At 47.1% G+C, this 15,954-nt stretch overlaps 1 protein-coding gene across 1 annotated transcript in view; it reads left to right on the forward strand.

The window, feature by feature from the left end:
- The first annotated feature begins 33 nt into the window (after nucleotides 1-33).
- HADHA (hydroxyacyl-CoA dehydrogenase trifunctional multienzyme complex subunit alpha) overlaps nucleotides 34-15,954 on the forward strand; it is a 28,033-nt gene continuing 12,112 nt past the window's right edge. The window contains exons 1-10 of the mRNA XM_067294489.1: nucleotides 34-137; nucleotides 4,876-4,917; nucleotides 5,008-5,078; nucleotides 5,819-5,952; nucleotides 7,203-7,341; nucleotides 8,436-8,555; nucleotides 8,636-8,738; nucleotides 12,134-12,256; nucleotides 12,959-13,077; nucleotides 13,901-13,957. Coding sequence (XP_067150590.1) covers nucleotides 50-137; nucleotides 4,876-4,917; nucleotides 5,008-5,078; nucleotides 5,819-5,952; nucleotides 7,203-7,341; nucleotides 8,436-8,555; nucleotides 8,636-8,738; nucleotides 12,134-12,256; nucleotides 12,959-13,077; nucleotides 13,901-13,957 — 996 coding nt within the window. The 5' untranslated portion in view covers nucleotides 34-49. The remainder of the gene's footprint in view (nucleotides 138-4,875; nucleotides 4,918-5,007; nucleotides 5,079-5,818; nucleotides 5,953-7,202; nucleotides 7,342-8,435; nucleotides 8,556-8,635; nucleotides 8,739-12,133; nucleotides 12,257-12,958; nucleotides 13,078-13,900; nucleotides 13,958-15,954) is intronic.

Raw genomic sequence — 15,954 nt, forward strand, 5'->3', positions numbered from 1 at the left:
GGGCGGTGCCCGCGCGGCTCTCCCTCATTCGACCTCGCGCGCAGCAAAGATGGCGGCGGCGGTGCGCGGCATCGGGAGCCTGGGGCGCTTCATGGCCGCCGCCAAGTACTGCTCGCCGCGCCGCGCCTGGCCCCCGGGTGAGCGGCGGGAGCAGCGGGGCCCCGCGGCCGGGGCGGGAGCGAGCGGCGCGACGGGACGAGGCGCGGCCTCCATGGGGGGGTGCCCACGCGTGTGCGTGTCGCCGAAGGGCGTTGTGAGGCCGCGCGCGTGGGGGCTGAGGGACGGCGGTCAGTGGCCAGTGGGGCCACACGCGTGTGCGTGGCCCCGGGGGAGGGGGGGGGGCTGTGAGGGACGGGGTGTTACCGGGGGTGTCCACGCGTGTGCGTGTTCTTGGGATGGGGGTTGAGAGACAGCCGTTACTGAGGCCACGCGCGTGCGTGTCACCGGGGGGCTGTGAGGAGTGAGGTGTCCCCGGGGGGGGGGGTGTCACCGTGGGGAAGCATCCGGGGGTGTTCGTGTCCCTGGGGGGCTCTGGGGAGGGGACTGCCGCCGTGGAGGCAGTCCCGCGTGTGCCTGCGGGGGGGGGGGGGGGTCTCCAGGGCGTCCCTCTGTCTCCCCTCGGTGTCCCCAGGGCAGGTGTCTGTGCCTGGGTGTCCTGGGGGACGGCGGTGTGTGTGTGTCCCCACGGGGGGACGCTCCCACGCGTGTCCCTGGGGTGGGCTGGTCTCTGTGTCCCTGGGTGGGCGGCCCCACGTCCTCACATGTTTTTTTTGGGGGGGGGGGAGTGTCCCTGCGACCTTGCGTGTTCGTTGGGGCTCCAGGCAGGGTTGTGCTGTGCGTGCGAGCTGATCTCCGGGGAGGGGGCGTCCTTGTGTCCTTGCACGCTGCGTGTGTCCCCGGCGTGCGTGCGCGCGCGCGCGGGGGTGTCCCCGTGTCCTTGCGCACGTGTCTCCTGGGGCTGTCCTCCAGGAGCGTTTTCCCACACGTGTCTGTGTATCTGTGGGAAGGGGTGTTCTCGTGTGCGTGCCCCCGGGGGAGAGCTTCGTCCTGGGGGTCTGTATGTGGCCCCGAGGGGAGGGGATCCCCCTGCCCCCCCCTGTGTGGGGAGAGGAGCGAAGGTGCCTGTGTGTGTCTGTGTCTCCAGGGGCCTCACGGTCTGTCTTTAGACCGCGCCTAGGTCGTGTTTACAAGCGTCTCGGTCGCTGACCGCTGCTCCCCTGCGATCTGCTGACGCGAGGCAAAGCCCGAGCACCTTCTCGCTTGTGCACGGTGACTGCTGAGGGCTGAGTCCCGGTGCCTTGTCACAGAGGTACCAAAGAAAGGAGGGGCAAGGTGCCCCTGCGCCAGCCTAAGGCTAAGACTTGGAGTCGTTGGAAACAAGCTCTTATTTCTGTGCTTTGAAGGGCCTGGGGGTGTGGTGTCAATGTAGAGCTGAAATCTGGCAAGGTTTCATTTAAGCCTAACACCTGTTTTACGTACAGGATTGGAACAAGTTTATATGTGACTTGGTAGCTGGAGGAGCAGAGCACTGCAACTGGTAATGAGCAGATCGGCAGTAATTCCCGAGATTGCTTAGACTGCCACTTGCGGGTTTCTTGTTGTAACTGGCAATATTCTTCGTTACAAATACTCTGTTCTGGCACTGCTATCTGGACTCTGTCATTCGGCGTAATTAATAGCAGTCTTCCTACATGTTGTTCTTCCGTAACAAAGCATTTGCATCCATTTTTGCAAATGCTTTGTTACGGAAGAACAACATGTATCAAGGACAGGCCAAAAAAGAATTGCAAAAGGCAAGAAGTAGGCAGAAGACCATGTAAGCTTAAGAGCTAGTCTTACCTGCTCTTCCGCGTATGGTACGCTGACAGGTTCCCACAGGTGTTAGTAAAACTCAGTTTGTCAGAAGTTTCCCGTCTTCGCAGTTCAGTGCTCTGCGCGATCAGCTCACAGGTACAGGCTGGAAGCGTAGGCAGTAGCCGTCATCGTGAGCGTCAGCTCTTTTGTTCTGCTGGTGCTTGGCTTAGTCCAGGACTACAAGAAGCCTTTTCTCCTGAACCATCTATGGCTGGTGTTCCCACTTCAGGTGACGTGCTGTCTCCAGGTGAGTGGAAGGGCAGGAAGGGGAAGCGCAGGACAAGGAAGCAGCCAAGGAAATGATAGAGGAAAGAGAAAGTGGGAAGAAACAGGTCCCAGCCAGACTGTGTGAAAGGAGGCTTTTCCATTCTCCGCTTACTTCTGAAGCGCTCTGCTAAATCCTGAGAACAATTTTCTGAGGTGTTTGGTGTTCCTTTTCATAGCCAGTCTGTCAGTTGTCCGAAGAGTGAAAAATGTGAAGTAGTGAAAACTGAATATATATTCAGGGCTTTGAGTTCCAGAATGAACATTAATAAAATGGTAGAAATGTACATCTGGCCTGCTGTTATTCCTTCAGAATTTGGAAGAGGATTTTTCTGGCTTCAATCCTGGCAAGTTATCACTGCTACTTCTGAATGAGTCAAAGCCTAAAGCAGTTGTACTATGACTGTGACTGCATAAATGTGCTTTTAATTTTAGACATAGAAATTGTTTTCCAAGAGTATACTGCACCCTAAAATAAAATATTGTCAAGAATAGCACACAGAAAGTTAGAATTAAAAAACTCTTACTCAAATATTAAGCAACTGTTACTGTAACGACAGTGTGTTTCCCAAAAGAGCTTATATTAAAATACAGTGAGGTTTGTTCTGTCTTGCCCTTGATTTTTTTTTTTCTGCTTTCTAGCTGTTGTGTTAAGACTGAAAGGCAAAGTGGAATTCAAAGTTTAAAATTTTCTTGGAAGCGTGTCTTCAGAAAGTGGTTTCAAAGAGTTAAGGACAAAGTATATTAGTCTATAGAAAGAGGAGAAGAATCATTCATCTGTTCACTTTTTTATTTTGAATTGAGATCGTCTATTTTGTATACGATGTAGTTATGCTGTATAGTCAGCACCTTGCTCTAGGTGGGCGTTGGAGAGAGTGATATGCTACTTACCTTCCCCTATCCCGGCTTTAGGAGGTGCCCGACTGAGGGTGTGGAAGGAAAACGTTATCACTTGATTTGCCGCAGAGATTTTTGTTTGATCAGATTCTCCTTTCTGCCCTGCCTGTCATTATGGAGTAATACAATACAATACAATGTCTACATTAAAGTGAAGAAATCCAGTAGGACTGTGCAGTGCTGACCTTCCGTGGATGGGCAGCCTGCTCTAGGTGACCATGCCTGAGCAGGGGGTTGGACTAGATGACCTCTAAAGGTCCCTTCCAACCTCAAGCGTTCTGTGATTCTGGGGTAGCTTGTTAATTGTGGTATTTTAACCCGATGAAGTGCATCACGTTTTGCGGAGGCACATATGTCGGTGGAGAAACTGTTGGCAGACAATGCTCTGTTTTGTGCAAAATGAGAGTTGGTGCTTAGTTTCAGGAGTACCCAGCTTCAGTGCGCAGAAAGTCTAAGGAAATTAATGTTGACCTGAGTAATCGCAATCTGGGCCTTGTTCCAGTCCAGAAATATTTTAAAGTAGCTTTGGAGTGGAAACCAGTTCACACTTTGTTTATAAAGTGGTATTGCAAGCACACGAGCCTCCCTGCCGGAGAGTGGGACGGACTGACACACAATTTCCAACCCCGCCCCGCAGCGTCCCGCCGGGTATCTGGGCTCCGGGAATGGAGCGCAAAGGTCATTCCCCGGTGCCAGCACCCGGGACAAAGTGGAAAGAGGGTCAAAGTGCAAAGGAGCTCTAGCCCTGAGCCGGTGTCACAAGGCTGCGGGCAGGGAAACGTGCCTGTTTGCAAGGTGCGGGCCAAGGTTTTAAGGTTGTCTTCACTCCTCTGGGTTTTCTGCCTTCTTGCTGCTGGGAAAGGGATTGTTTCAGCTCTGAGCATTTTACCAGTGCCGAGTAGTAAATGGCTGTGTTCCAACTGGTAGATGTACGGCATGTTGCCTAAGAAGTAACACTTTTAGACTTTCAGAATTAAAACAGCTTTGGCAGAGATTCAGCCTAGATCTGCGTTGGAGGATCCTCTCAGTCAAGATCAAGGTCACTTGAACAGAACTGAGACTCATTTGCGTAGTGAGAGATCATCAGGCAAAACACGAGTTCTTGGCAGGAAAGGGGAATCTGGGATATTTGTGGGAGTAAAGTAGCACTTCGCTTTTAAACAGAATTTGGTCATACCTCGTTCTGATTTTTCAGAGTGCTTTGAAACAAGACGAGTTTGTCTAGGCGCTTGTATATGTAATTTGTAGAGATGGATCAACCATTTCATTGGTAGACTGGAGGAGAGAATAAACATTTTGTGCTGTTTCTTTGTGGCTTACCAGGTATGTTCCCTGTGATCTGTGAAGTAACACTTGGAGTGGCAAAATTTACTGGCATAATAGTGTATTTTTGCAGAAATATTCTAGGTCATCTGTGTTTGATCTGGGGAGAACTTAACATTCAGGCTTGAAACTGTCCAAAGGGCAGTAAGGTCTCTCTAGTTTAACATGTGAAGAAGCGTTGAATTGTGCACACCTAATGTCAAAACACCCGTGTAGGTCCCCTGCTTAATCTGTTGGCAACTCTTTGGTAAGAAGGTTTTGATTTTTGCCCTCAGTTTGGCATTCCTGGTATTGGAAAGTCCAGTATGGGATCTGTACTGCGAATGTCGCTTCAGTAGCATAGGGTCCATTGAATTCTGGTGGTGGCACAGGTCAAGCCACAGCAGAAGGAACTGGCTGATATTCAGGATTTTCTAAAACACCGGCCTCAGCAGATAAAGGAAGATGGGAGAGTGTATTAATTATGGGCAGTTAAGCTGAGATCACCTCAAAAGCTTACTGAGAATGCCTGTAACATCTGCAACATCTCTGCCTTAGGTTATGCTTGCCGCAAGATCTCCACCTCCACCGCTCTTCAGGGTAAGCGTAAAGTTTTTGTATGTAAGTTTAATTTTTCTTTCCTAAATGGAAGCACTTTATCAGCTTATGTTTATTGGATTTTGTTTCCAGCTAGAACGCACGTTAGCTGTGAGATCAAAGGAGATGTTGCTGTTGTACGTTTCAGCACACCAAATGCAAAGGTACGGTTTTGTTGACTGTGATTAATAGGCATATCAGAGGAAATAGCAGGAATGCAGGTGGTACAGAGAAGGCACTGAATATTGCTAATTCAAGAACTTTCCTAACCTGCTGCCTGTCAAATTTGAATAAAGTAGAAATTTGAGAATGAGAATTAGGGCATATAATAAAAGAACATACTGGAAAGTGCCCAGTGGAAGTATTTTGTATGTACCAAATTAACTTGTCTCTCTCACCAGCACAAGATATCATTGAACATTATTAAGTTCTGGATTCAAAATAATTAAGGAGATTGTCCATTCGGTAGAACAAAACAACTTAGAAACTCTTAAAACCTGAGTTTTGAGGTCACAAAGCCACTGTTTGTGAGGTTGAGGAAGGAACTTTTTAAGAACTGATTACCTGATGACCTGCTGCAGGGTTTCATCTCGAGGTTTTCTTTCTGGCTGTGTTGTGACACAGGGTGAAGTAAACTTTATAGCAAATCTGGGCTCAATTTGTGCGCCCGGAAACATAATTGTGCTGGAATGCACTTTTTAAAGGGCTGTAGAGCTACTGCTTCTACTGGCATCAGACAGATTGGAAAATCCATTTAGACCAACCACTGGCTTTGGCTTTTTGTTTAGTCTTTCTTCTGTGAGAGTTTTCTGATGATACGATGATTGAGTCCAGCACTTAATCAGAGGTTTAACTCCACTCTCTCCTGGGCTTTCTGTTTACAATGTGTATTTGCTGCCTTCAGGTGAACACTCTATCCAGACAACTGCACTCGGAGCTTGCTGATGTAATGAATGAAATCTGGGCCAATGAAGCTGTCAAAAGTGCCGTCCTCATCTCTTCAAAGCCAGGCTCTTTCATTGCTGGAGCAGATCTTGAGTAAGTTTGGGTGGCAGTAGAAATTATGCTGATGGAGCTTTCTCCGAAGTCCAGCATCCGGGGCAAAAGGTCTGGTGTGCTGCGAAGTCTGAGCGGTTTCTCATTGACATTTCCACAGGGGTGAGGAGGAGAATGGATATGAAATCCATGTGCACAGGATGTGTAACTTGGCAGGAACTTGCTTAAATGAAGTTAGGGCCTTGATGAAGAGGAACATGGCTAGGCATTAAACCCCATTTGCTTCTAGCACTGGGTCGCTCCTTCCTGCCTGCCAGGGTGCAGCCAAGGAAAGTTCCCCGTCTGGCTCAGGGGTGAGCATTGTACTTTGGTCTGGGGCACAACAAGAACAGATAATTTGCATGCAGAACTTCATTTAAGCTGGTTCTTGAGTGCCTGGCAGTTGGCCAACACAGCCCCTTGATTAGGCAGTCTTGGCTCTCTGCCATATGGAGCATCTGAGCAGCCTCCCAGGCTGAGTAACTCTTGCAGGCTGTGAGTAGGCCGTATGTGGGTGCTCTCACCTGGGCCTGGAGTGCAATCAGTTGCCAGTCCTGCCTTGGGAATGACAGAACAGTTGTTTAAAGACATTAAAAGCCAGAAAGCTCTGAGCGGAGAAGGTAAATTACACATCAGCCCTTCAAAAACTTGTTACCTTTTTGTCCAGCCTTATTCAGGAGCAGAGACTTGATCCATGCTGTGGTGGGAAGGAGGCAGTAGCTTTAGCTGGTAAGCAGGGCAAAAGGACAGGCTGTGTTTAAGAGGTTTCTGCTGGTCTCAACGCTGTGAGCCTGCTGAATTGTGCCTGCCTGGCAAACACTGCTAGCCTCTGTGAGAATAATTGGCTCCGGGAGTCTCTAATTGGCGGAGTGCAACGTCAGAGCACTGGCCATCTGCTCCTCTAAAAAGTGATCCTGGTCTCTCCCTTCCACCCTTCCTGGCAAGTGCTTTGAGGCTTCCTATGACCCTTCCTTCTCTCCCCAAAAGGCTTTCAGAGCTCTGACACAAGGAAACTCATTCACTGCCTGCAGGCACAGTCCGATGTCAGTATGCAGTGACTTAACCCACTGATTTTGGTAGTCTTCCTGTGTTGTCCGTTAATCTAAATCTGTGGGGCTAAATAGCTCTTGCCTGTCTGTCAGTCATTGGAGCTTTGTGGGAAGAGGGGAATAAAATCCTTGAAGCACTCTCCATTTTACTGCTGTTTTCTCAGTGCTTTTCCAATTCTGATCAGCCTTTCTGCCTCACTGCAGCATGATTGAAGCCTGCAAGACTTCTCAGGAAGTGACTCAGCTTTCTCAGGAAGGACAGAAGATGTTAGAAAAAATTGAGCAGTCTCCAAAGCCCATAGTTGCTGCCATCAGTGGCTCCTGCCTGGGAGGAGGACTGGAGGTATTGGACAGTTTGGGGTCTGCCAAGCAACAGTGGGAGTTGGTAGCACCGGTTCTCTAAACTAGCCAAATGATGCCCGCAGGACTATTCTGAAAGGGTGTGAGAGGGATCTGAGGCCTGACGTGGGTTCTGTACATCCATTCAAACGAATTCGTGGCTAATTAATGGTTTGGTTGTGCTTCAGGGCTCTGCCATGCTAATTTTTCTGCTACTGTTGAAAGAGAGCTAATCAAATATAAATCTGTGCATGCTAGGCTAATATTCAGATGAGGGCACTCCTGGGAAAACAAGCTGTTTCCAGCGGGCTTTGGATCTAGATAAATGCTGCTGGCAGAATCCAGGCTGGAAATAGCTTCTTTTCAGTTGAAATAAGCCTTGCATCCCAGCAACTTGTGTTCTTTTAAAGGTTCTTGTGAGAAGGATGAGATTGGGAAACCTGGTCAGGCTCCAGCCTGGCCTACATTCCCTCTCACTTGCCACTTCAGCTGGGTGCAGTATTTGCTTCATAATCTCTGTTTAGGATTATGCATTCTTAAGTAGCTAATCTTCTCATCTCTGCCCAGTGTAATGATGAGGAAAGAGGAGGCTTTGTAAATTGAACAGCTCTGTGATTATTCCTGCAGCAAAGTTTTTACTAAAATGGAATATATTTCTGGGGATGGAGTCTCTTCAGCTGTGCACTGATTTCTCAAGCAATTTCAGCTTTTTGCAAGCACAATGGTGAAGAATCTGGACTTGGTGATCCAGTGATAGACTGAGCATCATGGCTGCTCTATAAATGGGATTGTGCTCTGAGTGCGGTGAATGAATTTAGCCCCTGAGAGTCCAGATGAGATTTAAAAATAGCTTGGCTCAAATCTGTTCTCTTGTGTCCATGCCAATAGCTGCTTGCTATCATCAGCCCTGTTTGCCCTCCTCTCACTGGAGGAAGCCATGAATGAGCACAGAGGGAATCTGTGCAGCTGAACTAGGGAACTGGGGATGAGAAGAGGAAAACTGGGGCAGGGTGTGGAAGGGAGCTTTGTGATGGGTGCCCAGTTCTTCTGTGGTCTCTCAAAGGGAAATCTTGAGTTGTTTTCTCTTCCCATTTTAAGGTTGTCCTTGCCTGTCACTACAGAATAGCAACAAAGGAAAGGAAAACAGTCTTGGCCCTACCTGAAGTGTTACTGGGACTCCTGCCAGGGGCAGGGGGCACTCAGAGGCTGCCAAAGATGGTAAGTAGGAGAAAAATCTTAATATCCCCTTCTGCTTCACGGCATGCTCCCACTCTGAAAACCCCTTTCTGCCCTTCCAGGTGGGACTTCCTGCTGCCTTTGATATGATGCTGACTGGGAGGAACATCCGTGCTGACAGAGCAAAGAAGATGGGTCTGGTTGACCAGCTGGTGGACCCACTAGGTCAGACATGAGGATGCTAGCATTGTCTTCCAGCTGCTTAGGAAGCTGATCTCCTGCCTGTCGGTTAACCTCTCCACCTTGCTGAAACGAGTGGAGAAGCCCTCCATGCAGCCAGCAGTCTAATGCAGGCAGAGTGTGTGGTCTGGAAAGTCCTTACGATGCTCTGCAGTGCAATCACCATTCCCACCTGAGAAGCATGTGCACAGGGACCTTGAAATGTCAGGCTCAGGCTAAAGCTAAGTGAATAGGGAAAGGTTAGAATAAAGGGTCGGCCTGTTGGCTCTCTTGCGTAAGCTAATTATACAGATAAGAACCTGCATTCCTCATTTATCATGTCAGAGGGACAGATTGCAACCCCTAATAAAAGGAGACTAGGTGACCGATGCCTACATTTATGCAGCCTGCAGATGTTAATCTCAGTGACAAGATCTTGAGAAGAAGCCAACCCCCACAGCTTAGGTGCTCTGACTTGCTAACTGACTTTCAGTTGGATGGAGAAATTCCTTGCAAGTTGCAGACCAAATTGCACTTCCAACTCCTAAGTGGGCTAATGAATAATTGCTTGCTTCTGCTGTTCTTGCATCAGGGCAACTTTTTTGGAAGGTAGCTGACTGGAGGGGCCAACCCTCTGCAGCCTCTGCCAAAAGCTCTGAACAGCTGCAGCTGGGAGTTAGAAACCATCGTGGCAGCTGATACTACCACATAGTTGCAGAGTGCTGAGCTCAGTTTCCCCAGCCAGAGCATGGCCGAAGGACCCAGTGGGCGATTCGTGCCTTAATTTGATGAACAAAAAAAATCTGCCTATCCTGAGAAAAGCAGGGGAAGCCCCAGTGTCTGTTCTGTTTCACATACCGCTGTTCAGCTGGGTGAGATGTCTTTAGCTTTCCTCTGACTTACAAAATGGGTCAGTGGCACCCTGGCTTGAGTAAAAAATCTGCTGAGTAAACTTTACCACTGCGTAGTTGCTTAAGTATGGTCTTGTAAATGTGGCTTTTTATACCAATGATTACTCTGGCTTGCTAAAAGGAAACCTGAACTTTTAAAGAGCTGTTAGGAATCGTAACTCAGATCAGATAAGCGTTTAGGAGGAACACAAAAAAAAGATCTGTGAACCTTAGAGGCGTTCTTTGTTCATTCAAGCAGCACCCAGTGCCAGAAGGCTTTTTGCTGAGTATTTCATGTTCATTCTGAATGTCTGGGCAAAAGCAGCTTTATCTGTGGTGATGCTTTAACTGATAATAGAAGGCTCTAAAGGAAAAAGGCAGCATTAATCAGGAGACAATTTCATCTAGTGGGAATGGCAGAAGTAGATGGACTGTAGAATCCAAGGAGGAGGTTTCATGGGGTGCTATTAGTTCTCCTTCAATAAGGAACTCTTCAGCATTCTTTTGATCCACTTAATAATGTGCCCAGATTTTTTATATAATTAAGCAGATGCTAGTTGACAGCTTGAAGCTTCCTTGGTTAAGACCCTACAGCAATTAAGATGCTGAAAGGCAACTGCAGGTAAAGAAGCACATATGTGGATTTCACCACCTCACCTAAATAGTTCTTACAGTTCAGGTCTATAAATAAAGTGTTTTTTCCAGCTGCAGTATCAAAGTCCAGAGCTTGTGGGCATTGAACGCAAAGCTAATGGAAAGGGGAAATGAGGTATTCACATACTGTAGCACCTCACATCACTAAAGCTAAAGGTCCCGTGTTGCCTTGATGTGGTGGAAGGGAACTTGCAGGCTGGTAAGGTTTCAGCTCAGAAACCCCTTCACCCTTGGAGGTGGGAATACTCTCAAGTTTCCAATGAATGCTCTAAAAGCTGTTGGTCATTGCTGAAACGCAGACTAGGCAGCAGCTCTGGGGTAAATTTTCCGAGCTGACTGTAAAATGAAATCTGCTGTATCATTAAGTTTGGACTGTTTTTCTCTAGACTGGCTCTGACTTACTGCCAGGGAAAGGTAAAACATCCTGATGGTGAGCTCTTATGATCTGGTCAAAATGCCCGTGTTCCTTTATCTGCTCCTTGCCAGGAGACCCTCCAGCAGGCAGCAGGATCTGGAGTCTGCAGAATATGCGCTCTCAAGTTTCTGTGAAAAGAGAAGTGAAACCTTTTCAAATTCTGTAGAGTTGGGGGGGGGGTCTTTGTTTTTTTTTGTTTGTTTTTGTTGTTTTTTGGGGTTGTTTTTTAAATAACTGTTTTCCCTATCAGGGAGCAGCTGTCTGCTGTGGTATGTTCTTAGCTCTGAGGACCCTGTACAGTATGTGGGTGTGGTTGGAGCTGTTCCCAGCAAAGATTAATGAGATTGCCCAGCTTAAGGATGCAGAGTTGTAATCTTGTCAAGTTTGTTCTGCTAGGTCAGAGGCAGCCCAGCCCAAGGCTGCGCTTTCAGCTGCAGTTTCCTTGTGGTGATCCTGTGAAAATTTACTGGGCAGTGCTCCTTCATTAATTACTCATTTTATTTGCCTCCAGCAGCTTAATATGCATAACTGCATTTTCAACCCTGTGCTCTGTTCTCCTGTGTTAATGACATCAGCCCTGTGCTTGGAAATTGTGCAACCCACCCCCAGAGTTTGCTAAAACATGCCTTTGTAATGGCTTGCTTTGTTGTTTTTAGGACAGCTTTGTTAGCACAGATGAGCAGCGAGGTGGATTGCATGCCATTTGGGATCTGGTTAGAATTTACTGTATTTGGTGCTAGCTAAAGCAAGTGAGAGGTTTCCTGCACCTAAGGTCAAAGGTTGATGAGGTTTTATTGTGCATTAGCTCCAGTACAAATAACTTTTAAGGATGCAGTTATTGATAAGTGTTGCCTGGATGTTTAATAGCAATAGTGTCAGTACAACTCAGTTGTGCACTTACTGTACCACAGAGGAAAGCAGAGGTGCACCAAGAGGTGGGAAGGCAAGACACTTATGTTCTGTTAAGATATAGGTGTTGCCTACAATTACACAAAGTGAAAGGATGAAAGGGAAGAGACACAAATTGCAGCAAGGGAAATTTCAATTAGATGTTACAAAAAGATCTTCGTAATGAGGATGGTCAGACATTGCACGGGAGTTCAGAGAGGTGGCAGGATCTCCATTCTTGGAAGTGCTCAGAATGTGACAGAGCACGTCCCTGAGCAACCTGATCTAATTCCAAAGTTGGATTTAACTTGGAAGTTGGCCCTGCTTTGAGCAGTGGGTTAGACCGGATGGCTTCCAGTCTTCCCTTGCAACAAAATTATTCCATGGTTCCATGAAAGCAGTGTTGATGTTTAAGGGACGTACTGCTGTCTACTGTTGGGAATTGGCATTTTGGCATTTCTGCATAATGCCATGGATATTAAATGTTTTGGTCTTTTCAAATGCTTTCCTGCTGAGCCTTTCCATCTTGTTCATAACTTTTCTTTTGTTCACAGGGCCAGGTCTGAAAGCTCCAGAAGCACGAACAATTGAGTACTTGGAGGAAGTAGCAATTGGCTTTGCCAGAGGACTAGCCAACAAGACTGTGTCTGCCAAAAGATCAAAAGGGCTAATACAGAGTAAGTCTATGGGTATCATAGCCAACTCCCAAGAGACTGCAGTGAGTATAATGTAACTTTGATTCTCAGGGGTATATTCATGCTCTTTTTTAATTCCAGCTTCAAAACAAAGTTCTTTCATGTTGTAATAGTCTCCAGAACCAGATGGGTTGATAGAGAAAACATTACTCTGCACATCTGATCTTCAAGTGGCATTGCCAGAGCTGTGCATGGTGACTCCTGAAGTGTACTAGAAGGGAACCAGGCCTGGGGGAGGAAACAGCACCTCCCCCCAGAGGACTATCCATCTTGTAAGCTTTAGTAGCAAGTTTTGTACCAGCCTTGTGTAATCAAGTGGGGAGAGGCACATGGACCTGCTCTGCACTGATCCTCTTTAGCAGAGCCCTTAACACACACACTTAGCAGAGCCCAGAAATGATGACATCTGTCTGTGCCAGTTCTTCTCCACAGGTCAGCTTTGCAGTCTGTCACTGACTGCATTAGGAGGATAGTTTAGCCCTAAAAGGGACGTGTCCTTGGAACAAGCCATAGAAAACCATCTGACCAGACCAATGCTAGCTGTGTCTAACTGGGTTTCAGGTGCACGTTCCTATTCCAGATGTGCAATATTCACACCTATAGTCTTCAACATTCAGGTTAGTCATTTAAAGGCTGGTTATGCATATAGGGCCATGCTGAGATGTGTTCTGTCCCATCTTGCAGAGATAACAGATTATGCCATGGCTGTTCCATTTGTGAGGCAGCAAGTCTACAAGACAGTGGAGAGCAAAGTTCAGAAGCAGACCAAAGGACTCTACCCTGCTCCACTAAAAATCATTGAGGTAACTCCTGCTGAGACACATGAAACTACATTGAAGGTGAATCTGCAGGATAAAACATGGCAACAAAGAGAGGGAAGGTGGTTCCTTCGTCTGAGTCAAACCACGCAGTACTTTACAGAAGATCAGTCTTGATGAGTACTGGCTGTGTTGTATGGAGCAAACATTCAAATTCAGAATAGCTTCCCAGAATATCACCAGCAATTCATGTGGTACTGGCACCGATAAGGGAAAGATCAATAATCCCAAATGAGGGAAGGCTTAGCTGGAATACTTTCTGTGCAACTTTCAGCTGCAGTTTCTTCAGGTTTCCTGTACAGTTTCTAATGAGATAATTAACCTGTTTGAAGCAAGGCAAGTTGCTATTTTCATAGCACTAAGCACCCAAAACTTTAAAACTTAGTCCCCTAAGTAACACAGGCATTGTACTGCTTGAAAACATTGCCCGTGGATGAATTATTTTAAAATGACTTTTCACTATTTAAATTGTTGCCAAGACTTGTCTAAAACCAGTGAATGTCTCCCTCTGACCCTGGGAGCACAGTCTTACTGAAACAGTTCCTGAAAGTGCGAGGTATGTGTAAAACTTAACCCGACAGAAAGTGCATTGCCATTGTAGCTGCTCTGTGCTGGAAGGACCAGATGGTTCATAGCTCTGCTTTGGACAGCACTGAGAGGATCCAGAGAGTCTCAACTGTCCCTTGAATTTTGGGGAAGGGCTGATGGTGAAAACAGGAGGCACAGCTAAACAAGTAATTAATTAAAGTGTAGCTGTTGGCAGGCATGCCTTAACAGTGGCATATCTTTACTGCTCTTCTTTGACTAGGTTGTAAAGACTGGTCTTGATCAGGGGCATGACGCTGGATACCTCACTGAATCCCAGGTAAGGAGATTAGGTCCCTAGTAGTAATCGGTGTGTTATATAGAAGTGGAAGACTTGTGTTTAGCATTGCACAAAGGAAAATACTCTTCACAGGCTGCTCAAAATGGTGCCTTGATCCCTGCCCCCTCTTCTGGGAGTGGGACTGTGAAAATGGCTTATCTTAAACAACAGAACTGTTTTTTCAAGCTTCTTCATCAGTGAAAAGAGCTTGTGGCCTTTTCTTATTCCTGTCTGTTCTATCTTTTTTGAGTTGGGAGTGACCAGATGAAGTTCACCATTCTACATGTCCCATAGTAGGATTTTCTATTTGTTTTTTTGTTTGTTTGTTTTTTTGACTGATTGATTGTCATATGAAACAGGTACTCTATAGGTGGGTATAGTGCTGTCTTAGTCTCATGAGTACTCCTCGGTAATGTGGTACAACTAAGTCATTTCTTCCAAAACTTGTTACCTTTCATTTTTACCAGCGTTCAGTTTCTTCTGCCACCTTTTTTTCACTGTCATCTTTGCTTAGAGTGTTGATTCTCCATTACTCGTTTGCTGTTTGTCATGTTTTCTAGTCCAGATACTTAGTGCTAGCCCTTTTTCACCCATGAATAATTGTGTACTCTTGAATAGATGTTGTTTTTCAGTTCTTGTTTCTCATCCAAAACAGGACTACTCTCTTCTCTGTCCCTCTGCGGATCTTACCTATCTATTTACCACTCTGGTCAGAATACTGGCTGGTACTTGCCTTTCAGAGGGACACTGACAGGCTAGAGAACTGGACAGACAGGAATTTCATGAAGTTCAGCCAAGGGAAATGCAAAGGCCTGCGCCTGGGGAGGAATAGTCCCAGGCACCAGTACAGGCTGGGGGCTAACCCGCTGAAAAGCAGCTCTGCAGAGAAGGACTTAGGAGTCCTGGTGGGCAACAAGTTGACCGTGAGGCGGCAATGTGCCCTTGTGGCAAACAAGGCCAACAGCATCCTCAGTTGCCTTATGCAGAGCATTGCCAGCAGGTCGAGGGAGGTGATCCTTCCCCTCTACTCAGCACTGCTGAGGCCACACCTGAAGTGCTGTGTCCAGTTCTGAACTCTCCGGTACAAGAAAGACGTGGAGCTACTGGAGCGAGTCCAGCAAAGGGCCATGAAGATGATTATGGGCTTGCAGCATATGACACGTAAGGAGAGGCTGAGAGAGCTGGGATTGATAAGATCCCCCTGAGCCTTCTCTTCTCCAGGCTAAACGATGTGTGTAACTACCTGATGGAAGGCAGTAAAGACGGCAGAGCCAGACTCTTTTCAGTGGCACCCAGTGAAAGGACAAGAGGCATGGGCACACATTGAAATACAGGAAATTCCACCTAAACATAAGAAGAAACTTTTTTACTGTAGGGGTGATTGAACACTGGAACAGGTTGCCCAGAGAGGTTGTGGAGTCTCTGTCCTTGGAGATGCTCAGAAGCCATCTGGGCACGATCCTGAGCAGCCTGTTCTAGCTGGCCCTGCTTTGATCAGCGGTTTTGGACTAGACAATCTCCAGAGGTCCCTGCCAGTCTGAACTGTTCTGTGATTCTGTGAAATAAGCCTCCATTTCACTGATCCTTTGCCTTCGATCCTTTAGTTTCTTGGCACATTGGTTAAGTTTAGTACCGATAGTGACTGCTAAGGGAAGTCAAACCTTGTGCCTTTTAAGGCCCAAAGTATTTCTCCTCTCAGACTGTTTGCTGCTTTTTCCCATTCCTAGATCCAGCCGGTGGTGAGAATGAGCATGTATTGCAAAGATGCAGATAAATACGCACACAGCTGGCCACATGGATCAGCCCAGACAGAGCAGTGCCTTTACTAGCACCCACGTAAACACAAACAGCAGGCGCGTAGACATGAACAACAGGGATGACCGATGCTGTTACTCCTGTTTGGCTGATCAGAATTGAGATTTACTAGTGGTTATACATGTGCATACATGCGCGCACACTCACACACGTACGTCCCTCCGGTAGCTGTCTGTAGATCC

This window comes from Apteryx mantelli, chromosome 3, assembly GCF_036417845.1.
Source record: "Apteryx mantelli isolate bAptMan1 chromosome 3, bAptMan1.hap1, whole genome shotgun sequence".
Classification (NCBI taxonomy): Eukaryota; Metazoa; Chordata; class Aves; order Apterygiformes; family Apterygidae; genus Apteryx; species Apteryx mantelli.